The sequence below is a fragment of the Rattus norvegicus genome, chromosome 1 (genome assembly GCF_036323735.1).
Source record: "Rattus norvegicus strain BN/NHsdMcwi chromosome 1, GRCr8, whole genome shotgun sequence".
Classification (NCBI taxonomy): Eukaryota; Metazoa; Chordata; class Mammalia; order Rodentia; family Muridae; genus Rattus; species Rattus norvegicus.
In genome coordinates this window covers 79,594,142-79,614,989 of record NC_086019.1, presented here as the reverse complement: position 1 = coordinate 79,614,989, position 20,848 = coordinate 79,594,142, and the positions used below count along the sequence as shown (strand labels likewise).

The 20,848-nt window shown below is 35.1% G+C and overlaps 1 protein-coding gene across 3 annotated transcripts; it reads right to left on the bottom strand.

The window, feature by feature from the left end:
* Positions 1-275: 275 nt before the first annotated feature.
* On the bottom strand, positions 276-20,593 carry Vom2r29 (vomeronasal 2 receptor, 29). 3 transcript variants are annotated; one of them, NM_001099496.1, is made up of 6 exons: positions 20,397-20,593; positions 16,982-17,264; positions 14,464-15,276; positions 6,263-6,487; positions 3,744-3,867; positions 276-1,180 (listed from the first exon to the last, which is right to left on the bottom strand). In NM_001099496.1, exons 1-6 carry the CDS (start codon positions 20,591-20,593, stop codon positions 276-278), a joined length of 2,547 nt encoding a protein of 848 aa, NP_001092966.1. The 3 variants fall into 3 exon arrangements, with proteins under 3 accessions (NP_001092966.1, XP_038947564.1, XP_038947561.1); XM_039091636.1 differs by having other exon boundaries at positions 276-1,030; XM_039091633.1 differs by having other exon boundaries at positions 14,464-15,280; positions 17,034-17,264.
* Between the last annotated feature and the right edge of the window lie 255 nt (positions 20,594-20,848).

Sequence of the window (20,848 nt, the reverse complement as noted above, 5' to 3'; positions counted from 1 at the left end):
GATGATACTATGGCGGGGGAATCTCCCTGAAACCATAATGTTGAATAAAATTGTAATAATACGTTGAGAAATTTAGTTTCCCCAAGAGGAAACTAAAGATGTTAATGACTGCAAGATCTTATGGACAATGTATACAACATTGGTAGATAAGATACTTCTAGATATCACTAGAGGAACCAGTGAGAGTGATTCTAAAACTGGATACATGCACTATAAGCAAATATTTGGTGGGTATATACCAACTTCATATTTGACAAAATTCTTGAAATATGTGTTCAGAAATTTGATTTCTCCATGATCTTTTGGATAGAATTTCTGTCTGGTTTCATTAAAATGATGTAGATTTTTGGTGCAAAGATGCATCCAAGGATCCCTGCACTGGATGCCAAAATGGAGAAAATCTCAACAGCGACCATGACTCTGCCCTTGGTGCTATGATAGACAGGCAGAAAGGTGACCCAGACACTGCAGAAAACTAGCATGCTGAAGGTCAAGAACTTGGATTCATTGAATGTGTCAGGCAGATTCTTTGCCAAGAAAGCCAAAGTAAAGCTTCCAAGGGCCAGGCAGGCCAAGTATCCCAAGACACAGTAGAATGCCACAATGGAGCCCTTGTTGCAAATGATGATGATGTGGCCATGCTCAGAATGTTCATCAATATCAACAAAGGGAGGAGAAACTGCTAGCCAAATTGCACACAGAATACATTGGAATAAAGTACATATGGGAATAATGTAGTTGGGTGCACCTGATATCAGGAAGTTTCTTAACCTTCTTCCCGGGTCTGTGACTTTGAAAGCAAGAACCACTGTGATTGTTTTGACCAGAACTGTTGAAACAGCCACAGTGAATACAATTCCAAATGTGATTTGCTGTAAGACACAAGTACTTCTGTTAGGATGGCCAATGAAGAAAAAGGAGCAGAGAAAACAGAACATGAGAGAGATGATTAATATGTAGCTGAGGATTCTGTTATTAGCCTTCACAATAGGAGTGACATGGTGCTTCACAAAGACCCAAAGTACCACAGCTGTGAATGCAGACAAACAGAAGGCTATTAAGGCAAGGGCCATTCCCAAGGGGTCTTCATAGCTTAAAAAAATCACACGTTTCTGAATGCATTTGTTCTTTTCTGTATTGGCATACTGGTATTCTGGACAATTCACACACTCTTCCATATCTGATGTCCAAAGAAAAGTTTAGTTAGTGCTGCTTTAGAAACTTTATTGACAAGGTGTTTCAAGTAAGGGTGTTGTAAGAAGCATGGCAATGCTACCTTTGATGCTGACAATGTAATTTCAAGGACATTGCTGCAGAGCATTGCTTTCCTTTCATAATGTTCATAAAGATGTAAGGAAAAATAATACTGAGAAATTATTTCCTCATCTATTTAACATTGCTGGTTATATCAAATTTAATGTTAACAGAAAGAAAAGGTTTCCAAAACCATTTTTTGTTCTGTGTTGATATCAAGTCGAATATTGAAGTGAGAGAAGATACCTTCATAAACCACAATGCTGTTGGGTATATTTTATAGATACAAAACTCTATACTCACTGTTTTCTGAGATAATTGACTGCTTTATGAATTTGTTCCCTGTGACATATTATGACGCTGAATTTACTACAATACTTGTAATAAGTACTTGATAATTCACTATCTCAAAGTCATTGTCACAGAAATAACACTAAATCGAATAGGTAGGCTGTGTGTATGTGTACATATTTATATGTATATGTTCATGTTTATGTAAAAATTGCATTATTGAATTTAGGTTATTCCTCATAAAAATCATAAGAGGAAGGTGCAGAATGAGAGTAGATATAATATTGATGTTTGAAAAGTTGAAACTCTAAAGAAATATACCCTCATATATATATCTTCATCTACCAATAAGTAAACAGAAGTTTGGTTATTGTCCCTGAGATGCACGAATGTTAGAGCTGAAGGAAAAAAAATCAGGAAACAAAAAACAAAACAAAACAAAACAAAACCACTGCAATTTCTTGGTACTAAGATCCCTTCCTCATTTGCAATGCTAAGCACTTTCATCCTTGATTCATCTCCATTCTTATGTGTCTCAGTGTCTGTGAATGTACTCAAGGACAAAGTCAGTATTGAGAAACAAAATCAATAAAATAATGGTAGAATTCATGATCAAGTGTAGTAACCCAGATTGCTTTTCTTAAGCAATAGCATCCCATTCCTAAGTTGTAATTCCCGTCATGGCTACAACATTAAATGTAATTGTATTTTAAATTACTTTTTATGTCATTTCAGAGAATGTGGATGTGCTTCTTTGGTTTCCAGAAATCTTATCTAGAACAAATGCCTTTGTGGAGAGGTATTATTTGATAAGTTGTCTAAAACCCTAAGTTGGTTGAGCCATATATAGAATATTTTACTCTATCAAAGAACCTGAGTTCAGATCCCAGCACCAATGTCTCATGAGTGCATGTAAATGTAACGATAGGAGTATTATTTCCTCTTTTGTGTACCTGTGCGTTTATTACCAATCCCATACACATAACAATTGATATAATGAAAAGTTTCATAGACTTTTGTGGAATTCATTGATTTAAATATTAATTCCTTTTTGTTTTTACATCTAAAACATTTTCACTATACTTTTAGAAATTATTTTTGAGCACATTGTAATGTTCAAATGCATGACTTCAAAAGAGATCTTATGCGTACATTGCTTGGTTCTACTTCATGCATTATGGGGATTAATTCAGATTGTATGCCTTAGCAACAAATGACTTAACTGCTGTACCATTTCACAGGCATCATATGTCTTTTGATAACTTTAATTCATTTTATAAGTTGAAAGAAAAAAATTAAATTGAAAGACAAAATAATTGAAAAGCTAACCATAAACTTTATGCATGTTACCAATCCTAAATAATATTTTTTCTGGAGCTGAGGACCAAACCCAGGGCCTTGCACTTGCTAGGCAAGCGCTCTACCACTGAGCTAAATCCCCAACCCTAAATAATAATTTTAATAATGGATGTGGTTTGTAATGTGTTGAATGTGAGTCTCATCAAATATTCTAAATCATGGGTTAACACTTACCCCTCCTTTCTGGACTTATATCACATCTGGCTTTGAACATAATCCTCAGAATTTTACATACTTAGCAGTTGCTAGTAAATTTTAAAATACTTTGGTTGTCTATATTAATCTTACAGAGGACATAGATTATGCACCTAATAGTCTCATAATCTAGTCCAATAGATTTTAAATAAATTTCTCAATGTCTAGTATTCCCCTATTACCTTCGATACTTCATGGGCTCCTATATGTACATGATGTGCATAATCATATACAGGATGGATATATTGATGAAATATGACTAATTTAATTTTTTAAGTTTTGAATAAAATCTAATGTACATGTTGTTTTACAATAGATTAAGTATTGGGAAAAATCTTGTGGAGAATTCCCTTGTATTGCAGTTTTATTCCCTAAAGTATTTTTTGAGAAAATGTAATCTGTCATGAATTTTCAATGAGTCAATATGTGTTTCAAGGCACAAGGTATATGTGTTTGTTTGTTTGTTTGTTTGTTTGTTTGTTTTTGACATGAATTTTAAATTATTTTTATATCTACAGCTAGTAAATTAGAAAAATGATAAAGTTTATATTTGCAGTTAGTTGCCTTTAAGTTGACTTCATTATCCCAGGTGGGCACAAGAGTAATACATATTTGCAGGATTTATCAGAGTAGCAAACACTCACTTGTCTCATTAGAAATTTCATTTTCAGGGCATGGGTTGCAAACAAAACAGCAGGATGCCATTCCCTCCTTCCAGATTTTTCTGAATCCAGGAGTACATGCTGCACTGCACACAGAGGATGGCATCTGAGAAAAAAATTAGACACATACTAACTATTAGTTTTACCTATTTTGATGTTTCATATTAGTACATTAAAATTCAATAAGCTTGTTTTATGTACACGGACTGATTGCCATTTCATTCTGTCCATTTTTAATGACCAGCTATGAATATTGGAAATACATTGAAGAAATGGTGGAAAATTTCTCAATACCTAGTTATTTAGAAAAAAAGAGTTGATTTTGAGCTGTGTAAAAACTGGAGATTGCAACGTGATTGGGTTTCTTTTTTTGGGGGGGTTGAGTTAATTATTTTCAATTTTGCACTAAATACTGTGAACAGACAGAGGGACCTTTAATTGGGATATTCTCTCCACAAATCTAGCCTGCCCTCACATGTTTCAAGCATTTTCATAACTGAAAATTGATATAATATTGCTCATCTCACTGTGGACAATATGGCCAGTAAATGGTGTGATTTGGAGATCTATGCATTAGTTCCAGTCCCCAGATATCCACACTTGTCTTTATTAGACTATAAGACATACATCAAATCACCCCTTCTTCTTCATGATCCTTAGGATCAAATTTAAAGAAAGCAACAGTGATGCAAGTTAGTATTTGGAGATATTGAAAGAGGAGCAGTATGTCTTTTAATCACTGATAACAAATATGAACTTGAATAAACTACCATTTTAAACCATGAGAAATTGTATATGAAGAAGCAGTGGAATAGGCAGACACTGGTTTTATATCGTTGGGAATGATAAAGTGATGTGTAGTGACCTTAAATATGGAGTGTTTCAGGAGGTCAAAATGCACCACAGTGGCTGCAAATACTGGAAAAGGCTGGATAAAAATTAGACTGTTTAAAGTTAATTGAAGATATGAAGTGTTCTTCCTATAATTTTTATATTGTTGAAACAGTCTTACCATGAAGTATCTGTAGATAAATTCTCACAATAAAGATTGGAATACATGTTCTCTTTTTTACCGCATAATTTTCTGTAAATGTATGTTAACACTGTAATATTTTAAAGACTATCATGAGTGAGCATACTAAAAAGGGCATACTTGTATGCTTCATGCTAATTTATTTTAAGGTAGTATATCCACATCACACATGGCGGGTTTATACTCACTGGCAAGGAACAGAGATTTTCAGACCATTGCCTCTAAAGTACTTGGATAAAAACATGAACCAATAGGACTACTAGTCATTATTTCTGACTTTCACGAATAATAATTTTCTCTGCACGTATTGTCAACAGGTTTGTGAAAGAAAATGTCATGTCAATATGTGTTCCTTCTGTTCTATCACTTTCTTGATTTCTTTTACTCTGAATGAATTTTGGGTTTGGTTAACAACCTTTCCTGAATGTTTATGAAAAATAATGTAATTCAATATGTGTGCTGTATTACACTCAAAGAATCTGCATATGTGGAAACATGCTTGCATCTCTGGATTGAATTCTCTCTGTTCTGAGAGAAGGGTCTTTCTGTTGTGTGTTATGTTCCTTTGGTAGGTGTTTTAGCCAAGAATTATTCCATGTATATCAATCAAAGGTGTTGTTATCTAATTTCCTTTTTCTCTTATTACACATTTTAATGTTTTCCTACAATTGTATTAATAAAAGTTCTCCTCTTGTATGTGAATGAGTCTCCACACCTTCTGAATGGAACAAGGAATATCGTAAAATATCAAAAACGACTTCTTGTCATTGATTATTTTTGGAGAATATTACCAAAATATTCAACTATAATGAAAAATTATTTTTTTCTCTTGTCTGGTTGCTGTTACTGCTCTATTTAATGGGTTTTAATGACTATTTATTTGTCTATTATACTAGTCCTGTCTATGTATTCCTTTAAAATTTCTATCATCTAACTTAAAAGTGTGAAGGCTTTCTTCAAGTTTATTAAATATTGATGTTTCTGTGAATATGAATTTCGGTAATTTTATTCATTAGTGAACTTGGTATATGTCCTTCTATTATATGACAAGACATCTTTGAGTATAATAGTAATTCTTAGGGTTTTGAATCTTAGGATTTCAAAACTGGAACATTAGTCTTACTTGGATCAACATGTATTCCAGAGGTTAAAGTTAAGAAAGGGTATTACTGTGTAATAACAACAATGATAAGAAGAGAATATTTTTCACGTTAAAGAAAGAAAATCAAACAGTGGTGAAGAACAATTTTATAGTCATTATATTTCAGATAATGGCTCCGATATGACAAAGGTATAATTTATGCATGCATGGAATCTTCAGAGTACTAGTAAAAATATGTTAAAAATGAAAAAAGAAAGGTAGAACAAAAGCTTAGAAATCGGATCCTGATGTGACAAAATATTTCATAACAATATGTTGCAGTGTTACTGCTGTGTAGTATAAATCAAAAAGTTAGTGCACACCAACCTTTCTATTTCCTGTGGCCAACTCAACCATGTCTCCATATAAGTGAAAGGTTTCACGATGTCGAAAATATGGGCTGAATTTTCCTATCTTCACCTTAATCCGAAGGCGTGAGAAATTCTGAATGTGAACAATGTCATAGTCTTCCTGCACTCTCTCTCTGTGTTTCATAATCACTTTGTCCCCAAGAGGATTAGTAAAGTGGGTTTTTTTGAGAAAGGAGTTTAACTAAAAGACAAGCATTGCACAACCATGTACATACAATTATTTCGAGTTATAAAATGCATTGTAATTTTATAGCTACAGTAACATCATCCCTGAACTCAAGCAGTATTACAGAGCAATAGTGATAAAAACTGCATGGTATTGGTACAGAGACAGACAGATAGACCAATGGAATAGAATTGAAGACCCAGAAATGAACCCACACACCTATGGTCACTTGATTTTTGACAAAGAAGCCAAAACCATCCAATGGAAAAAAGATAGCATTTTCAGCAAATGGTGCTGGTTCAACTGGAGGGCAACATGTAGAAGAATGCAGATCGATCCATGCTTATCACCCTGTACAAAGCTTAAGTCCAAGTGGATCAAGGACCTCCACATCAAATGAGACACACTCAAACTAATAGAAGAAAAACTAGGGAAGCATCTGGAACACATGGGCACTGGAAAAAATTTCCTGAACAAAACACCAATGGCTTATGCTCTAAGATCAAGAATCGACAAATGGGATCTCATAAAACTGCAAAGCTTCTGTAAGGCAAAGGACACTGTGGTTAGGACAAAACGGCAACCAACAGATTGGGAAAAGATCTTTACCAATCCTACAAAAGATAGAGGCCATATATCCAAAATATACAAAGAACTCAAGAAGTTAGACCGCAGGGAAACAAATAACCCCTTTAAAAAATGGGGTTCAGAGCTAAACAAAGAATTCACAGCTGAGGAATGCCGAATGGCTGAGAAACACCTAAAGAAATGTTCAACATCTTTAGTCATAAGGGAAATGCAAATCAAAACAACCCTGAGATTTCACCTCACACCAGTGAGAATGGCTAAGATCAAAAACTCAGGTGACAGCAGATGCTGGCGAGGATGTGGAGAAAGAGGAACACTCCTCCATTGTTGCTGGGATTGCAGACTGGTAAAACCATTCTGGAAATCAGTCTGGAGGTTCCTCAGAAAATTGGACATTGAACTGCCTGAGGATCCAGGTATACCTCTCTTGGGCATATACCCAAAAGATGCCTCAACATATAAAAGAGACACGTGCTCCACTATGTTCATCGCAGCCTTATTTATAATAGCCAGAAAATGGAAAGAACCCAGATGCCCTTCAACAGAGAATGGATACAGAAAATGTGGTACATCTACACAATGGAATATTACTCAGCTATCAAAAACAACGAGTTTATGAAATTCGTAGGCAAATGGTTGGAACTGGAAAATATCATCCTGAGTGAGCTAACCCAATCACAGAAAGACATACATGGTATGCACTCATTGATAAGTGGCTATTAGCCCAAATGCTTGAATTACCCTAGATCCCTAGAACAAACAAAACTCAAGACGGAGGATCAAAATGTGAATGCTTCACTCCTTCTTTAAATGAGGAAAAAGAATACCCTTGGCAGGGAAGGGAGAGGCAAAGATTAAAACAGAGACTGAAGGAACACCCATTCAGAGCCTGCCCCACATGTGGCCCATACATATACAGCCACCCAATTAGACAAGATGGATGAAGCAAAGAAGTGCAGACCGACAGGAGCCGGATGTAGATCGCTCCTGAGAGACACAGCCAGAATACAGCAAATACAGAGGCGAATGCCAGCAGCAAACCACTGAACTGAGAATAGGTCCCCTATTGAAGGAATCAGAGAAAGAACTGGAAGAGCTTGAAGGGGCTCGAGACCCCAAAAGTACAACAATGCCAAGCAACCAGAGCTTCCAGGGACTAAGCCACTACCTAAAGAATATACATGGACTGACCCTGGACTCTGACCCCATAGGTAGCAATGAATATCCTAGTAAGAGCACCAGTGGAAGGGGAAGCCCTGGGTCCTGCTAAGACTGAACCCCCAGTGAACTAGTCTATGGGGGGAGGGCGGCAATGGGGGGAGGGTTGGGAGGGGAACACCCATAAGGAAGGGGAGGGGGGAGGGGGATGTTTGCCCGGAAACCAGGAAAGGGAATAACACTCGAAATGTATATAAGAAATACTCAAGTTAAAAAAAAAAAAGAATGAGAGAAATCCCAACAAAAGCAATTGGAGAAATGAAAATTGGTTTTATATGGAGGTCCTTTATCCAGTTGGACTTGAGCTTTGTATGTGGCAATAAGAAGAGATCAATTTCCACTCTTCTACATGCTGATCTCCAGTTGAACCAGGACCACTTGTTGAAAATGCTGTGTTTTTTTCTACTGGATAGTTTTAGTTCCTTTGTCAAAGATCAATTGACCATAGTTGTGTGGGTTCATGTCTGCATAGTCAGTACTAAACCATTGATCTACCTGCTTGACTGTGTACAAATGCAGTTTTTATTACTATTTCTCTGTAATACAGCTGCAGTTTAGGGATGGTGACTTCCTCAGAAGTTCTTTAATTGTTGAGAGTAGTTTTCGCTATTCTGGATTTTTGATATTCTTAAAGAATTTGCAAATTAACTTTCTAACTCTGAAAATTTGTCTTTGTATTTTCATGGGTGCTGCATTGAATCTGTTTATTGCTTTCAGCAAGATGTCCATTTTTACTATATTTATCCTGCCACTCCATGTGCATGGAAGATCTTTCGACCAACTGAGATCTTTTTCAATTTCTTTTTTCAGAGTTTTGTATTTCTTGTCACACAGATCTTTCACTTGCTTGGTTAGAGTTACACCAAAGTCTTTCATATTAATTGCGACTATTGTGAAGGTGTCTTTTCCCTAATTTCTTTCTCAGCCTGTGTATTCTTTGAGTAGAGGAAGTCTACTGACTTGTTTGTCTTAATTTTATATCCAGCCAATTTGCTGAACTTGTTTATAAAGCATAGAAATTTCTAGTGGAATTTTGTGGTCACTTAAGTGTACAATCATATCATTTGCAAATAGGAATATTTTGACTTCTTTTTTTTTTAATTTGTATCTCTTTGATATCTTTTGTTGCCTCATTGCTCTGGCTAGGACTTAACGTGCTATATTGGACAGATAGGGAGAGAGTGGGCCAAGTGGATCTAGACCTTCTACATAAAAACAGATACACTGAAACTAAAAGCAAAGAACATGGAGAAGAACCTCAAACACATGGACACAGGTGAAAATCTACTTAACAGAACACTAATATCTTATGCTCTAAGATCAAGAATGAACAAATGGTACCTCATAAAACTGCAAATCTTCCATAGGGCAAAGGATACTGTACATAGAACAAAACAGCAACCAAAAAATTGGGGAAAGATCTTTACAAATACTACATCTAAAAGAGGGCTAATATGCAATATATACAAAGACTTCAAGAAGTTAGGCTACAGTGAATCAAAAAACACTTTAAAATTTGTGCTACAGAGCTAAACAAAGAATTTTTAACTGAGGAATATCAAGTAGCTGAGCAGCACCTAAATAAGTGTACAGCATCCTTACTCATCAGGTAAATGCAAATCAAAACAACTCTGAGATTCCACCTCACACTGGTCAAAATGGCTAAGATTAAAAATTCAGGCAACAGCAGATGCTGGCAAGGATGTGCAGAAGAAGAACATTCCTCCATTATTGGTTGGATTGTCAGCTGGTTGAACCAGTCTGGAAATCACTCAGGTAGTTCCTCAGAAAATTGAACTTATTACTACCTGAGGCCCAAGTTATGTCACTCCTGGGCATACACATGAAAGGTGCTCCAACATATAACAAGGACGCATGAACCACTATGTTCTAAGCAGCCTTATTTATAATAGCCAGAACGTGAAAAAAATCCAGATATCCTTCAACAGAGCAGTGGTTACAGAAAGTGTGGTACATTTGCACAATTGAATACTATACAGCTATTAAAAATTCTTAAGTCAATGGGTAGAAATAGAAAATACCATCATGAGTGAGATAACCAAACAACAAAAGACCATGCATTGTATGCACTCACCAATTAGTGGCTATTAACCCAAAAGCTCGGAATGATCAAGATACAATTCACAGACCACCTGAAGTTCAAGAAGAAGGAAGAAAAAAACTGTAGCTGATTTAGATCTTCTTATATGGGGGAACAAAAAGGCTCACAGGAGGAAATACTGTGATAAATTGTGTAGCAGAGTCTAAAAGAAAGGCCATCCAGAGATTGCCATACCCGAAGATCCGTCCCATTTACAGACACCATCCCAGATGGTGCATATGGATATGGATGTGGATATCAGCAAGTACTTGTTGACAGAAACCTAATATAACTGTTTCTGGAGGGCTTCTGAAAGAGCCTGGCATATACAGAGATGAATGCTTGTGTCCAAACATTGAAGGGACAACAGGGATATGCAACGCACACACACATATGCACACAAACACATTAACACATAGAGAGGCTCACATATTTTCTGAGTCACACATATCATAGAGCTATACACTTATTTACACACAAATATACATACATGTTGACACACAGATGTAAATGTTAAGGGAAAAATGATATACATATGAACAGATATAAAATTAAACAAAGTACATATACTGGTACACACACACACACACACTGAGAGAGAGAGAGAGAGAGAGAGAGAGAGAGAGAGAGAGAGAGAGGCATGTAGACAGAAACACACAAATACACACAGACTAATAGCAACACACAGGGAGAGGTATAAAATATAAGCACCAGCTCTAAATGATATTAATACAAAGAGAAATTTATACTCACATATAATGACTAAAAGGCAGGTAAAGGCTAAGACAAGCACAAAGAAATACACAGACACCTATGCAGTAAAGCAGATACAGTATGTATAAGTACATACAAACACTCACAAAATACATACAATGGTACAAAAAAGACACATACCCTGACAACCACACAAAGAAACATATACACATATACAAACACACTTATAGAAAAAATTCATACATAGAAAAATAGTAGCTCACATCTACAGTAAAACAGATACATAAAGATGTATGTTCAAAGCAAAACAAATATAAATGTAGGTACACAGAAAGTGTAAAAAACATAAATATACTCAGTGAAAAAGATACATTCATACCTATAAACATATTTTTATAGATGGAACTGACTACCGACACTATTTCTTGTTTAATTGCTTTCAGAAAACAAGTAGGTGTGCAACACTGTGGGCAGAAGCACTGGAGGATCCTAATGAAAACCATTCCTTAAAATGATTTCCAAACAATTGATGAGTATACAGAAAAATTCATATTCTCATCATAGATAAAATTCATGAAGAAGTACTGTTTATATTGAATATTGGTAGGGATATGCTGATGAATATGCAGGTCTCCCTGGGAAACTACAAATTTTAATTGGTAAACTGTGCCTTCGTTTTCCATTTACATTAATAAGAGTCACTAGATTTCTTTTTCTTTAAAAAATGTTCAGAAACAAATCTATTTCTGAAAATATTTCCTATTTCATTAACTATGTGCATTTGAGAGATTCTAAATGGCTATTCAACTGAAGACACCAAACATCATCCATTAGAAGAAACTCTACATATACTTCTGGTCTCCATCTGTATAGAGCTAAGGGTCTTCTACAAACTCAGGACCCAAAACCTTCCCAGAGAAGGCTGGTCTCTCAAGAGTGCTCTCACTCCTAAGCCCACAGGTGGGTCCCCAGTTTTGCTACAATAACTGTACATAGAGGGACCCATGAGAAGCACATAGGGCCCAGGAACCATGGAGGAGCCTGGGATAGGATCCTTCTGGCCTGCAAGTCTTAGATATCTCAGCACAGAAGAAAATAGATTCATATTTAAAAACACATTTCATGATAATAATAGAAGACTTGAAGAAGGACATAAATAACTCTATTTAAGAAATACAGAATAATACAATTAAACAAATATAAGCCCTTAAATAGAAAACAAAAAATTCCTTAAAAGGTTATCAGGAAACAACCAATAAGGTGAAGGAATTGAACAAAACCATCCAGGATCTAAAACTGAAAATGGAAACAATAAAAAATCAAAAAGGGAGGCAACCCTGGAGATAGAAAACCTTGGAAAGTGATCTAGAGACATAGACACATGATTCACCAATGTAATATAAGAGATAGAAGCAAGATCTCAGGGGCAGAAGATACTATAGAAAACATTGACATGATAGTCAAAGACAATACAAAATATAAAAAGGCCCTAAGCCACAAAATTCAGAAAATCCAGGAAACCATGAGAAGACCAAACCTAAGGATAATACATATAGAAGACAGTAAAGATTCTCAAATTAAAGGGCCAGTAAACATCTTCAACAAAATTACATTCCTAACCTGAAAACACAGATGCCTAAGGAACATACAGAAGCTTGCAAAATTGCAAATAGATTAGACCAGAAAAAAAATTTCTCCTGTCATATAATAGTTGAAACACCAAATCCACAAAACAAAGACAGAGTATTAAAAGCAGCAAGAAAAAATGGTCAAGAAACATATAAAGGCAGACCTATCAGTATTATATCGAACTTCTCAACAGAAATATAAATGATAGGAAACACAGGGTACATCCCATACAAACCCTAAGATAACAGAAATGCCAGCCAGGATACTAAACCCAGCAAAAACCTCAATTAACAAAGACGGAGAAAACAAGATATTCCATAACAAAACCAAATATACACAATATCTTTCTGCAAATCCCCAATAAAAAGATATAGACTAACAGAGTAGAGACATAAACAGAACTCAGCATTTTACTGCATAGAGGACATACACCTCAGTGACAAAGACAGACAGTACCTCAGAGTGAAAGGCTAGAAAAAACTTTCCAAGCAAATGTTCGCAAGAAACAAGCTGGAGTAGCCATTCCAATATTGAATACAATCAACTTTCAACCAAAAGTTATCAAAAAAGTTAAGGAAGACCATTTCATAGGCATTAAAGGGAAGATCTAAGAAGATGAACCCTTGTTTCTGAACATTATACTCCAAATGCCATGGAACACACTATCATAAAATAAATTTACTAAAGATAAATCATTCCTTGTATCACACATAATAATAGTCAGAGACCTTAACACCTTACTCTCATCAATGGACAGATCATGGAAACAGAAACTCAACAGAGACAAACAGAAGTTATGAGCCAAATGAAGTAAACAGATATCTGTAAAACATTTCATCCTAAAACAAAAAGTATATACCTTCTTTTTAGGATCTCATGGAACCTTCTCGAAAACTGACCATACAATCATACATAAAACAGGCCTTAAGTGATACAAGAAAATGGAAATATCACCATGCATCCTTTCAGGTCACCATGGACGGAGGCTGGTCTGCAAAAACAACAGGAGGCCTACATGCACATGGAAGTTGAACAACACTCTACTCAATGATAACTTGATCATGGAAGAAATAAAGAAAGAAATTATAAACTTTTGAGAATGTAATGTAGAGGAAGGCACAACATACCAAAATCTTTTGGACACAAGGAACACAGTACTAAGAGGAGAACTCACAGTTTGAGTGACTCCAAAAAAATCTAAAAGGAAAAAAAATGGAGCTTGCATACACTAGCAGACTGACAGCTTTTGACAGCACACCTGAGAGCTCAAGAACAAAAGAAGTAAATAGACTCAAGAGGAGTAGACTGAAGGAAATAATCAAACTCAGCGATGAAATCAACCAAATACAAAACACCTATACAAGCAAAAAACACAACTAGGAGCAGTTTCTTTGAGAAAATCAACAAGATATACGTAAACCCTTAGCCAGATTAACCAGCAAACACAGGGATACTGTCCAAATTAACAAAATGAGAAATTAACAGGGAAACACAAATGAAACTGAAGAAATTAAAAAATCATCATATCCTACTATAAAAGCCTATGCTCTACAAAACTAAAAATTCTGGATGAGATGGACAATGCAGAGCAATGGCAGGGTGTTGTGAGTGGGTAGGGGTGAGTGAGATCATCTTCATAGAAGTAGAGGGAGGGGAGTTTGAAGTGAAGGAAAGGGACTATCATTTGAAATGTAAAACCAGAAATTATCCAATAAAAATAGAAAAAATAAAGAAACTCTACCTTCAAGCAGTGAGTACTTGCTCCCTTCCCATTTCTTATTTCCAGTTTATCAACCTGTTGCAGATGACTCTCATGGAGGGCATGGGCCATGGCATACACAGCATTGTATATGCTATCACTATAATCGTTAAATGCCATGTGAAACTTCTGTTCTGTTAACCATTCCAATGAGGCATTGGACGAATAGTTCCTCAATATTTTACAGTTAGATCCTGAGGCTTCATAGCTAAAGTACTTCCACTCTGGTATTAATAGATTTAAATCTCTGCTTCTGAGATGGTATCTTGTCTCTACAAAATTTTTAAATCCAGAAATCTCACCATGGTGGTGTAGAAATGCCAGAGTGCCATAGAATGTGCCATTAGTTGAGTCTCTCTTACTTGTCGGGAAATCCAACTCTGATTTGGTGACCCAAATCCTCTTTATAACTGGAGATTCCCACATTCTGAAGATCAATTCAATAATACTGTGTGTTTCCCCATAAATGATAATAACATTTGTGGATGACATCACAATTTGGTTGTAGTACATTTCATTTTTGTGATTGAATGTAATCTCATTGTTTGCCATCATGTTCACAAAGGCAAAACAAATTTCCTTGTTTTGGGTCTCTCTTTTCAACTCTGAGAGAAATCGATTGCCTTCATCATTATCTGAGATGATAAGGCCAACCCAGTTCCAGTTAAAGTAAAGTATGAAGGAGACCATTGCCAATGCTAGTGACGTGTCCTTTGGGGTCATCTGATAGAGATATGGAAATTGTTCATTATCGCTGAAGATGGAATGGAAAGGTCCATAGGAAATCTGAAGGAACTGCAATACAGAGAACAGCATGAGGCGGAGTGCACTTTAAAAATAAAAACTTATAATCATATTTACCTACAAACAGTTGATTACTTATGGTTTTTCCTCTCATCACTGATTCAAATGAGCAAATGTGGAAAGCTGGTATATCCATTTCTAATGGGAACAGCAAGCATAGCTGTTTGACCAAAGATATAACAAAACATATTTGCTTGTTATAATAATTTCTGTTCTGTCATTCAGTTTTTGTCTTGATATCTGTGTATTCAATGTTTGGGGAGATTTTAATATAATTACAACTTGGATATATTTGGCTAATATTTTTTCAAGAAGGCATTTATGCCTTAATCTAGAAATACTTCCTCTATTTAACAGGAATGCTAATGCATAATACTTCTTTAGCTTTTAGGAACACATATTCTTTGCTTGCTCTACTTGTAGGTACTGCTTGTACACTAGAGGATGTGACTCACATAAAGATGCTATAGATCTTCTTTTCAGGATAAGCCTCCAAAATACTCTGTGAATATCTGCCTTTATCATCCTCAGGAAAAAGATAATCAATACAAAGTAAATTTAAAAATGTAAACACAATTTGGCTGCCTAAAAGTGTTAGCAGCATATACTATTAAAAACCTCATCCTACTAAATAACCAAGCAAATTTGCTGCAAAATATATCAGACTCATAAGTTGTATTTCTTGAAGCAATTAGACATAACAAAGTTAGATTGAATGGAGTTATCTCCAACATAAAATTTTCTTATAATGACGGAAAAGTAATCATGTGGAAAGATGTAAAATAATGAGGTACTATAACCCCATAACCACCCTCGTTTAGAAATGTTCATTTAGGAAGGTCGACTTTTGCATCTTATGAGGAGAAAACAAAAGAAAAACAAGATAATGCATAGCAACAAATTCCACAAAGATATGACTTAATCATTATATTTTTAAATGATTTATAATAACTATAGCAGTATGTTGATGAAATTTTGACAGAGGTTCTAATGACAATGGGCACTCTGATCCTTAATGGTTGGTCAAGCACTCGCTGTTGGTAAAATGGCTAACTTCATAGACTGGATTGGAGGTTTTCAATCTGTCTTGTGTCACTGAAATATCATGAGCTGCCAGGCTAAAAATGGTTTGTCATCATGTCTTTGCAAAAAAGTACTCCAGATAATTAAAAGTTGGCTTATAGATAAAATATTTGTAAACTAAAATTCTGATAATTCATAGTTTGTAACTGATAACTAAACTTATGACACCACCATGATGGTAAGTGAAAAATGTATTATTTGAAAATTTAACAATGATAATCTAAACTTATGAGCAAGATGAAGACAACACATATCTGGGGATAGAAATAATATTTTCTAGGTTACAGAACAACATGAATTAATCTCTGAATAATGAGCTTTGTATAAATTAAGAAACACTCTGACTGCCAGTCAGTCAAGACTGCAAGTTTCTCTCTGCCATCATGCCAGATTCAATTCTTCACGGCCTCCTCTATTCTTCCATTCTGGAATCTGTCAACTTCTGGAGGTCACGCCTAGCAGAAGGCCTATCATGTCTCAGATTAGTAAGTACTGTGGAACTATATAGATTGATATAAGCACAAGTCCAATCTCATCCATTAATTTTCTTAATATCTATCAAAGTTTCCCATGGAGAAATGATGTGAAGAATTTCTTGCCTATGATAACTCACACGTGGAAATAAGAAGATATCCAAGTCTTTAAAAAGTGATATAGATGACATCCAATTCAGTCCTATAAGCAGAAATGAACACATAGTCTCTTCATTACAGATATAATTAGGTAAAGGCCTAAAAATTTTTTCTTTAAATATATGGGGTGCAGTGTTTCCATCACAATAGCTCAAAGTATGTTTTATAACCAAAGACATATTTGGTAAAAGATCAGGATTCCTGTTGATTTCATCCATTGAAAAGGCTAATGCCAAGACATATTTGTTGGTTTTTGTTGTTTTTCTGTAAAAGAGCACAGTTTTCATTAAGAGCACAGATGTCTATACGCGATAAATTATACTCAATTGAAGCACTATTCTGAACTCAATCTTTCTGTATCTGACCTTTAAAGATGGAAACAACTGTCTTTCATTGTGAGATTGGGTTGACATGATAACCTAGAAAATAGCAAACACTTTAAAAGTTCATGTCAGTGTGTCTCCCATAAATAAGATATGGTATTTATCTCTTTTACAGAGAGGATTTCCATCTTTGCTTTTGAGTGCTTGATTAGAAAGTAAAGAGAAAACAAAAGATATGGACAAAAGAGCAATTCTGATCATGTCTTCATTTTGAAATTAAGCAATATAAAAAAATGTGTGTTATGAGAGCTATCAAATTCATAATATTTTCTTGTGAATTTAGTTAAATTGGTTAGGAGCTAAAAGCATGATTTATTTATCAGTACATGATAGCTTTCTGCAGCAACATTTGTTTCATGTACTTACAATCATTTATAATCAGTGGCCAATTTTCTTAACATATCCTATCTAAATACCCTCATCTGGCTAATTTTTTAGTTCAATCTTTTGGTGAAAGAAAATCTTTTCTAAATATATAAGCTCAAATATCAAACTTGCATTTTGTTAATCACCATGTCTGTGCATATATTTATATGTATTTGAGCAAGGATTACTTACGTCATAAGAGGGCAATATAACTGAGTGTTTTATTATTTTTACAGTTGTTTTTTAATATAAATTCTTACCTATTTGCCACATCAAACTTTATCCAACTATAATTAATTTTAATTTTTTTCCTTTATTGGTTTTTTTTATTTGCATTTCGAATGTTATTCCCTTTCCTCTTTTCCTGGACATAAGTTCACCTCTCCTTTGTCTATAAGGGTGTTCCCCTTCCCATCCATCCCTCTCATTGGCCCCCTATATTCTCCTACACTGAGGGGTCCAGCCATGGGAGGAACAAGGGCTTCTCTTTCCATTGGTGCCTAACGTGGCAATCCTCTACTATATATGCAACTGGGGCAATGTGGTTTAGTCCCTGGGAACTTTGGTTGGTTGGCATTGTTGCTCTTATGGGGTTGCAAGCCTCTTCAGCCCTTTCTATCCTTTCTCTATTCCTCTAACTGGGATCCTGTTCTCAGTTCAATTGTTAGCTGCTAGAATTCATCTCTGCATTTGACATGCACTAGCTGTGCCTCTCAGGAGACAGCTATATTAGTCTCCTGTCAGCATGCACTTCTTAGCTTCATCAATCTTTTCTGAGTGTTTTATAAGATACTTTGCTGCAGACTATACTTCCTTCGAATGTGCAGGTATACACTTGTGCCAAGTACTTAGTGTAGAAATTAAGGATTTGCTCCACTACCCAAGAATCATTCACCTACCTTCTATTTAGAAAGGAATATGATATATTTACTCTGGCTACTTCTCATCATTATAACTTAATTTATAATAAACGTCTTTGTCAACCTTTCCAGTTACAATAAAATAATGATATTATCCTACTGAGAACAAGGAAAATAAATAAATTGCAGTGATATTTGTATTTTCCAGTATTATATGTTTATAATATAGAAGAAATTTTGATGTAATATGTTCTTTTTTTGTAATAAAAGTGGGCCACAAAACAGTGGGAATGAATGGTACCATACTTTGTTTATGCTTATGTAAAGACTAATATCTACAGTGTCATTCTTGTCATTTAATATAATCTGATCAATAAACAATAAACACAAGCTAATATATTTAATGATAAAATTTGAGGTAAATACAATTAGTTTTTCACCACAAATTGTATCCATGTGTTGTTTTCATTCTATACGCTATAAAATTGGCGATTTCATGATGTTCTCTATCACCACACACAAAATTGTCAATCAAATATTTTGCTAATATACAAAAGTAATTTAAGAACAAACCTTGTGCAGTGCTCAAACTACTTTCTTCATTGAAACTTTGGGAAATTTCAGTTACTCAAGCTGTCTGTGTAGACTAGCAGTCTAAAGGGCTGTGTTTTAAAACAACTATCATCAACTCACTAAAATGAGAATTGATACACATTGGTAACATGTGCACCTGTATTTTCTAAAAGAACTGAAAAATGTCTCCTAAGATATAAATATCATTAAGGTGTCAGAGGTGAACCAACTTAGACATGTAAAGAGTACACATGTTTCTAAAACAATGACAGAAATCTAATGAAAAATTCCTGTATCTCTGTTCTCAAATTTTACAGCTGTCCCACACCACAAACTATAACCTCTGCCAGTGACAAGGGACATAAGCAATCAACACTGTTATTGATAGCCTTTCTATTCCAAGAATGTAAACATAACACTTAATTGCATGTTTCAAATATAGTTTACTCTTAAGAGAGAGTGCCAAACTAAATTTTACAAAAGAGAAAAGCCAGTGATTGTACATGACAAGTGTGAAGCACACAGCACACAGTCTTTTTGATTTTATCTTTTAAAGCAATTGTATGTCTTGCCCTCTAATGACCTAAATATTCACTGCTCATTACATGCAAACATATACATCCAGGCATTCATATGAAGTATGAATTTCTGAGTATAAAGATCTTCTCTTTCCAAAATTGATGAAGCATTAAAATGCAAGAAGTGACCACATGCAATTAATTTGAGAGACAAGGTTGTGTGTATGTAAAGTCTTTGATAACTATAGGCACCATGAATATTACTGGAACCACCTTATGCTCTAGGAGAAAGACATTGATGGAAGGATTATAAGCAGAGTTTATGACCATTTATTTGCAAGTATTTGGGATAAAACTCAATGAAATATTATGGGATCAAATTCAATAAGTCACCACTGTCTAATTTGCAATATAAACTATTATTAGGTTGTCTTTAAATGAAAGATCCTGTAGATATTCATTTCTTCCTCAGCTTCCATGCTTTAAGTCAGAGGTCACCTGGAAGAAAAACAATACTATCACTGGATTAATTAAATGGGGAAAATAGGATTGAATCTGTTAAATAATTAACCTTGGTTAGTGGTTTTCAGACTTAACAACATAAGAAAAAACTCAAGGATTTACCTAACTTTCATCCTCAGAACACTCAAGAAATATGGAAGATGTCATTTACATGGAAAATACAAATGCACTTACAGGACATTCAAAGTCTGATTGAAATAATCTCTCTCCATAGGTAACTGAACTGCTCCAAGGACGAAGGCACAACTCATATCCAAATCTTTTTCCTTAATGTCATTCAGATTTATTCTCCAAAAGCACCTGGGATCAATGAAATTTGCCATGAGAAGTGGAAGGTAGAGGAGGAAAAATACTACTATCAAAAAGAACATATTTTTCCTGCCTTAAACCTGGGCAGTGTGGCTTGTGATGTACTGTGCTTATCAACACATCAAATATCTACCAACTTTTATTACTCTCTGTAAAGAAGTGTTTGCATATTCATGATTCACTTTGTTTTTCCAGATTGCTTCTGAGCCATGGAGGAAGGTTATGCACTTTCTTCCCTGGGGCTCTGCAACTGGTGACCACAGCTCATGGAACACAGATTCATAAATACTTTGGAGAATTATTCATTCTCAGGCTCC